General features: G+C 46.4%; 1 protein-coding gene across 1 annotated transcript; it reads right to left on the bottom strand.

The window, feature by feature from the left end:
* Window positions 1-3,528: 3,528 nt before the first annotated feature.
* On the bottom strand, window positions 3,529-7,864 carry LOC102382719 (beta-1,3-galactosyl-O-glycosyl-glycoprotein beta-1,6-N-acetylglucosaminyltransferase 3-like; the record flags this gene model as incomplete). The annotated part of the gene is made up of 1 exon (XM_006020043.2): window positions 3,529-7,864. A coding segment is annotated over one exon (1,116 nt), but the record flags the coding sequence as incomplete, so codon positions are not given.
* Between the last annotated feature and the right edge of the window lie 5 nt (window positions 7,865-7,869).

Below are 7,869 nucleotides of genomic sequence, written 5' to 3'. Positions count from 1 at the left end.
TTCGATTCTGTCTTGATGAGGGTCAATGTATATTGCTCATTGACATAGAGCGCAACCCCTCCCCCTTTCTTCCCCACCCTGTCCTTTCTGTACAGCCTATAACCCTCAATATGTACTGCCCAGTCATGGGACGAATCCCACCAGGTTTCTGTTAGCCCTACTAAGTCATAGGTGTTTTGTGCAAGCAGGAGCGCTAGTTCATCCTGCTTGTTTCCCATGCTCCTGGCATTATTATATAGGCACTTGAGCCCTGTGACTGGTGCCTTTGCTGTCCCCCAGCTCCGAATCCCAAGGGGCCCCTTATTTCTTACCTGCTTATTGCTTACCTGTGCTATACTGCTGTCCGCCCCATTGCTTGCAGGTTCCCGATGTTCTCCTTCTTCAGGCTGGGCTGTCCTTGTGGGTGCCACATGGTTTGGTGGTCACAAGCTTCAGCTTGTGATCCAGTTCTGCAGGCGATAATGTGGCTTAGTGGATGATGGGTAACTAGCCTGAAGCTGAAAGAACCTGTTCTATTCATTTGTCTGCTCTGCACTTTAGCAGCTAGGTTAGACCTTAGGCTATGTGTATCACCTAGTCTCTACTGGCTGCTTTTATAACATGCTTTGAGAATTATGGAACAAAATGTATTAAATGAGAACTAAGTATCATAACTTTTGACCACATTTTAAATAGGTCTGCTAATTTACAGTTTAAAGCTAATTAGTTTTTATGATATCATGATTCATAGGTAGGCAGGCAAAGGTTCTTTGAGTAGATGTGATATCTTTTATCAGACCAACTGAGTAGTTGGAAAGAAATTCTTAGCAAGCTTTTGGGAGCAATCACGCTTCTTCAGGCATAGAGAGCCTCTACTGTTCTGAGTCTCCAAGGAATGAGAGAAGCTAAAAGCATGGCAGGATGTCAGTGAGAATGTAAATAGGTAGAAATTAGGAAAACGAAAAGTAGAGCAGGGAAGGGAGTGGGGAAGAAACTGTGCGGGGGGGAGCCAAAGGTGAGTAAGGGAAGAGCCTCTACAGCAGGGGTAGGCAACTTTTTTTGGCCGGAGTGCCAAAAAACCCACATCTACCTTGGAAGGTGCCGGAGTACCGACATGCCGGAGCCCAGAGCAGCTGTTTGCAGCTGGCCCACGGAGCCTGGGCTACTTGCAGCCTCCCAGCCCCATGCTGGGAGCAGCCTGGTCTCCGTGGCTGGCAGCAGCTGCTTAGAGCCTGGGCTGGTGCTGGTGTGCTGAGCAAAATGGCCTTGCATAATGGCCTTGCATACCACGTGCTGGGGGTTGCTGACCTCTGCTCTACATAAAGAGGCTGCCTGTGAAAAAGGAAATAGCTGAAAATTAGGAAGACAGAGGGCAGAAAAGTACGTGGGAGGGGGGAAAGAAAAGTGTAAGAGGTCAGGTTAGGCAGGTACCTGGTGAATCAGATGTCAGGCAGGTTGTAATGTGTCATAAATCCAATGTCTATATCGAGTACATGATTATTTGTATCCAGTAGATTTATGAAGTGACATTCGGAGGCTTGTCTACGAAAGGTGTTTTGTAGATTCCCTTTGAGGATTAGAACTGAGAGATGGGAAAGGGAATGACTGATTCATAGGTATGTATTTTGATGTCTTTTGAAGACATTGTTTTGTTAGAATCTTTTTTTATTTATTCATCCTCCAGTCTGGGAGTTGCGTCCTATCCTTTCATGAGGAAAACAACTCTTTTGAAAAGCCTATGTTTGTTTGTGTTTGCAGCTACCTGCGACTATTTTGGGACCTAAACCTTTTGTTAAGGAAATCTCTTTGTTCCTTAACCACAGCATACCATGAGAAACTCAGACCTAGAAGTAAAGTAAGACAAAATAAAAGCACTGGATTAGAAAGAGGCATTTCATCTGAAGGCAGGCAGAAGGCATTACAGACTAAATCAGAGATTAGAAGTCATTCAGAAATGAAACTACATAAACACTAGGCCTGTGCAAAGTGCCTGGATATATCTGCCCATCCCTGAGTGGCACAACTAGGCTGAATCCAGTTATCGCAGGAAAAAATGGAACTTAAACCAGCTCCTCCAAATAGAATAAACTGAGTCTGTTGCTTGTATAATCTGGCCCTTTACGGAGGGAGGGAGGATTGCAGTATTTTTTCTTCTAGGTAAAATAAAACAGGCAGGGTCCTAGGTAGAAATAAAAAGAACAACCTAATTTAAATTCCAGGTTTTTTTAAAAGTTGAGTTTATAACTGGACTTTTAAAGTTTTAGTTGACTCTTTGGCAGACCAGACCAGGTTGGCCCTTCCTGCTTCCTACTCCCTAAGGTTCTGTACTAAAACGTATGTTCTTACATGCAATTGTCTAACACATAAAACATGGAAAATATTTTTTTAAATCTGGAGAATCTATAGGTGTTCTTCGGAGATAGGTAAAAGCTGCTAAAACAGCCAAGCATATATGCACTTCTGTATCTATTCAGGGAGGTTGTATTCTCCCATTCTATGCTTTGCAGAGAGGTTGGAAGAACAGCAGCAAAGGGCTTGCTTCCAACAGCTTTCACTTTCACTCAGGCAGGTGGGTGTTTTTGCTAGCAGTCCTTTATTACTCTACATTATAAACTCTTATACAGGCTCTGAATTGCTCCTTTCACAGATGCGGTGGTCGGGAATTCAACTGGTTTAAATGTGCTTCTATTCAGAAGTTTTTAAATGAGAGAGAAAGAGCCCTTCCCCTGTTGGACAGTCAGAGATCCAAACATTTCTCTGCAACGTGGGAGATGAGCTTCCAGCCCCGCTCTGGGCACTTCAATGATAGATTTAATCTGAGTCTCCTACATTCCAAGGAATTGTCTTGACCACTGAGCAATGGACTGAATTTCTCTGTCACCTGAATAATTTATACAAAATTGAACATATCCAACTGGTAAACTTGAGAGAGATCCCACTCCAAAATCCCAGTACCCTCATGAGGAGATATTTACTTTGTATGATATAAAAACTCAGACTTGAGTTCCCAACCCCTGCTTTCTAGATGAAAGATGTTTGATATGATCTCTTTCTCTCTACCCAAAGACCTGAGAAAAGCTGAACTTAGTATGTTATTGTGAAAAGCAAATTGGCTTTTTCCAACAAAAAAGAAATATTGGAAGAATTTCGAGCAGGTTGATTCAGTGTTCACCTGTTCTACAAAAGTGTCCACTTTTCCTGAAGTCTGAAAGAGAGTTTTAGTTTTAGGTGGGATTTAAGGTGCAAACTGTGCCAGCATATCTTGTTGAAACCGAATAATCCTAGTTGCAACCGCTAACTGAGAAGTTATGTATTTGGGAGTTTATTGGTCAGCCTGACCCTGTAAAATGTGTGATGGGAAGCAGAAGAGAGTGCCCCAGAAAGACTTGCTCATTTCACTCCATAAAACTACTATGGTCATGAATGGATGAAAGCCCAATTTGAAAGGACATAAAACCTATAGCTGTAAGACCAAGGAAACTCTACTGCCACATGGTGTAGATGGAAATAATTTTAAAAATAAACTTTAGAAACATCAAAATCAGATTATTTTATTCTAGTTCTTTATTTCTCATTTTACATTCTTGAAAAGCTGAACTGATGGTTTTTCTTCTTAAGTTTCATGTTTTTAGTGGTTTATAAGTGTTTGTTCATGGATTTTAATTTTTACCCCCCTAAGAGGCTTCTTACTTAAAAGGCTCGCTGGAAAAGGAAAGTCCCGAGTCGCACATTCTTGCTGTGAGAACACCACAAACGTAAATGCAGTACCCGTAAGAAAGTATGCACTTTACCTGCAACTAATACTTCCTTCTAGTACACTGAACTTCCCCACATTTAAGGAAGCTGAACTGGTTTAACCAGGTTGTCCTCTCTCAGGTCTTGCCAGTTAGCGTGGCTGGGGTGTGTACTCTGAAGTCACTCAGTCTTTTTTTTTTTTTTTTTTTTTTTGAAAACGCCACCTGCTTATATATGAGATAAACTGGTTAACTTGCTTTTAGCCTTGAAATGTTTGTCCTGCATGTAGAAAGAGTTAGAATGAACTTGTTAATCCATGGAAAAATCAAAATAACAGTGAATGCTAAAACCTGAAGCAGTTATGTTGCAAAATGGCAAATGTGGATAGCACACTTATTCTTTATAGAAATACAATTTAGCTCTTGGAAACCAAACGTGTGTTTAGGCTCATTCTTAGTTTTAAGCATGCGAGTAATCCCATTTAAGCCCTTGATTCTATTCATATGAATAAAATCGCACATCTCAGTGTTGACAGTATCAAAGCCTTGTCATAATTTTGTAGGTTGCCTATATAAGGTGTCTGAACTCGGACACCTTCTCATGTGTAGCAGTGCTATCCACTGAAATTGTTGTCCTTCTCCTCCCCTCACTAGTCTCATGAATGCATACTTCTTTAGTACTACTGAATTTATGATTAAGGCTATTTTTAGTTAGGTTGCTGTATTTTAAGTAACACTACTATTGCCCTAGCATGTTTTTAAACACACCCAAAAATTTAGTACTGCTATGTTCTAGAAAAAAGCCATTTTAACTCTGTTACAATAGCTCCCATGGCCATGTAGCTTGACAAAAACCTCAGCGTATTGAAATTTCTTTAAAAAATAACCTGATGATAGTAAGATGGATTTCAGTAGCCTTTATTTTCCCCAGACATTCATACAGTAATACTTCATGTCTCCAGGTAGGCCTGATATAATGCTTTACTACTCAAAATAAGAACTGGGTAACTCTTTTATGTGCTTTGAAGTATTAGCCCAGAGAAGACAGAACTGAAGCTCAACATGATAGACAAGAAAAGCGGAGCAAAAACAGAGATGTCTCTAGGCAGGTACAACAGAGAAATGAATGGGTGTTCTACTCCAGCCCCCACTGATTGATTACAAGAGAAGAATGATCGTTGACTAATATTAGGGTTAAATGCCACATTTTCCATTGAACGCTCTGCTGTGTAAATTTTGAGAGAACCCCTTTTTTGGTAAGTAATTTTCACTGGTAATTAAGCATCAAGAATCTTTGAGCTTTTGTTTCATGTGTGTCCCCCTCCCCACAATACAGATGGATAAACAAAGTCTAGAGTGGTTAAATGGCTTTGGTCACTGAGCATAACACCCCCTCAACAGCCCAGAAGCAGGCCTTATCCGGTCACCTATCACCCTTTCTGTTCTCGTCAGGTACGTCATAAAAGTTAGAAAATGCCCGAGGAACCGGATGCTGGGCTTGGTCTGTTATATATTATTTGATTTCACGTCTTCAAGTTAAGTAACTTATACCATCTGCAATATGGCTTCTGGTTAGCTTTTAATGAAAGTACCTGTTTAAAACAAACAAAGCTTAACCATCCAGGGCAATCAAGGGAGGGGAGAGGAGGGGGGAAGCCAGGAGTGGACCTGAGTTGCATAGTAAGAAGGCTTGTGCTGAGGGTGGCTGTTCAGATACTGAAGCAAAGCTTGGAAGGGAGAGGACAGAAAAATGAAGCAGTTTGTTCTCTTATAGAAACTACTTTAAATTGTGAATGTTGATTAAGGTTCTGCTCCTACAGAAGGGAAAAACTCTGAGACAATGCTTTCAAGACTTATTTCCTGTCCATCCTTAATTTACTTGAAGTGTGTTTTAAATAGGGAGGTATGTATGGTAAGATAGGAGACTGGAAGAGCAGAGCAAAATTAAGAGGGTGGAAAATTGATTAATCAGGTGAACCCCCCCAAACTGTTCTGTAAACATTCCTGAACCAATAAATCTGTAATGCCTGTGTGGATAAGATGAATAAAAGAATGGAACAAGAGGGAAGCCAGGGATAGCATGAAGGGAGAGGGGAAGCAGAAGATGGCTGTTGTTTTAGAAGAGCAAGTTTGCTGCCTATGTATGGGTGAAGGGAGGAGGTCCTGCAAGGAATAAAAACAGTCATAAGAGACTCTCTCATTTCAGGCCACCTTTCTGTGATCTTCAGCACTGCATAAAACAACTTTCTGAAGCTGTAAGGGTTATAGAAAGCATTAATCCTTTCAGAGAAGACACAACTCATGTTGCAAATGTCCGTGTTGCTGTCCATAAGTGGTATGTTCACAAGGGCAGCCAACTTCTTAAGCACAATTTTAACAGGCAACTTGATGGAACATTTCAGTAACCAGCAGGCCCATGAGAAACATGCTGAACTAGGTCTGAATATCTCTGAACAGTAGTAGAATAAAAACGAACAGGTTTTTACCATTCACATGTGTGCAAAGCCTCTGGCATTGTAGAAGCTCTGTGCAGCCGAGCCTAAGTCCTGAGGTATAAGAACGTAGGTTCTCCCTGCTCCTCCTCCTCCTTCCCCACAGTTGGGGACCCCTGAGAGGACCACCTGGAGCAGCCTCTATATGAACCAGCTCTGAGTAGGTGCCCTGCCCCTGGCATGAGAGCCAGGTTCGGGCTGAGACAGTATTTCCTGTGCAGAGAGCAGCCCAGGTCCCGGGAGAAGGGAGACTGCTGAGGTGGTTTTGGGCCGCCAGTCCTGGGCTTCCCCTGCTGAAGCACAGTCAAGTCCAGAGGCTGTGGGGACCTGAGCTGTGGGTTGAGCCTGCTCAGCTTAGCCTCTTGGGTCTCCTCCCTGAGCCAAGCAGGGGCTGGAGGTAGCATCAGGGGAAGGACAGGGAAGACCTGCTTCAGCAATGCCTGCCTAGCAGGTAGGTGGCCCTGCCTCTCAGGCAGCGGTGACAATCGGGTTTTCTGTGCTCGGCAGCCTTGCCCATGCCTCTGACTATGTAGAGCGGCGGGCTCATGACCCTGGGCCAAAGAGCGCCTCGTGGCGCAGGTGCTCCTCCAGGCACTGCACCGCCTGCTCGTCCACACTCAGGTCAAACTTGTTGGCCAGCAGGTGCTGCTGCTGGAGCATCCAGGGCAGGTCCCCCAGGCCGTAGATGCAGATGGCGCGGCGGTGCGTGCCGGTGCAGGGCGGGTAGGGTGCCCCCCGCTGTATGTCGCCCTCCAGGTAGTGCCACTTGACTAAGCGCGCCAGGGAGTTCATGTCAGACAGCTCGTACTTGTCGTTGGGTGGCAAGGCGCCCGGCACGCCTGGCAGGCGCTGCAGCGTGGCCCACACGTGCTCGTCGGGGCTGTATGTGTCCTGGGCCCAGGCCAGCAGGTGCTGCGCCTCGGGGCTCTCCAGGACGTGGCGCACGAAGCCCCGTGTCACCACTATGTAGGCGTTACCCGTGAACATGTTGGCACTGCCCAGCGGCGGGGGGCTCTTGGTCACCCCGGTGCGCACCAGGGTGCCACTCTCAGACACTTGGTGCTGGTAGCGCCAGCGCTCGCGCTTGATGGCCGAGGGCCGCTCCGACTCCATGTTGTTGCGGCCGCGGAGCAGCTGCAGGGCCCGCACGATCTCGGCGTTGGTCTTGAGGGGGAAGTCGGTGCCGCAGGTGTTGAGCAGGTAGCGCCAGGGCTCGGGCCGGCGCAGCAGGTCCTCCATGCAGTTGAGGTCGGCCTGCAGGCGCGACCAGGACGCGTAGACGACGTGCTCCAGCCGGCTGGCCACGAAGACGTTGGGGAAGCAGGCGGCCAGGGCGCGCACGGCCTGCAGGAAGGCGGCGGGCGCCTTGGCGTCCACGTGCACGCAGTACAGGTTCTGCGGCGCGTACAGGGCCCGCAGCAAGCGCTCGAACAGCTCCAGCTGGTCGTGGATGACCATGGAGAAGGCGAGCGGGAAGGCCGCCTCCTCCTCGCTCAGCGCCACCTGCACGAAGCGCCGCCGGGCGCGGTAGCTCGCGCAGTCCGCCGTCAGGTTCAGGTAGTCGGCGGGCGTGAGCGGCGCCCGCCCGTCCTTGAGCGCCCGGCTGCTGCCCAGCGCGGCCCGCAGCGCCGCCTCGTCGCCGCGCACGATGCGCGAGCAGTTGA

This window comes from Alligator sinensis, unplaced genomic scaffold (assembly GCF_000455745.1).
Source record: "Alligator sinensis unplaced genomic scaffold, ASM45574v1 scaffold458_1, whole genome shotgun sequence".
Taxonomy (NCBI): domain Eukaryota; kingdom Metazoa; phylum Chordata; order Crocodylia; family Alligatoridae; genus Alligator; species Alligator sinensis.
Note: the sequence above shows the minus strand (reverse complement) of the source record. Positions and strands in the feature narration are given on the sequence as shown.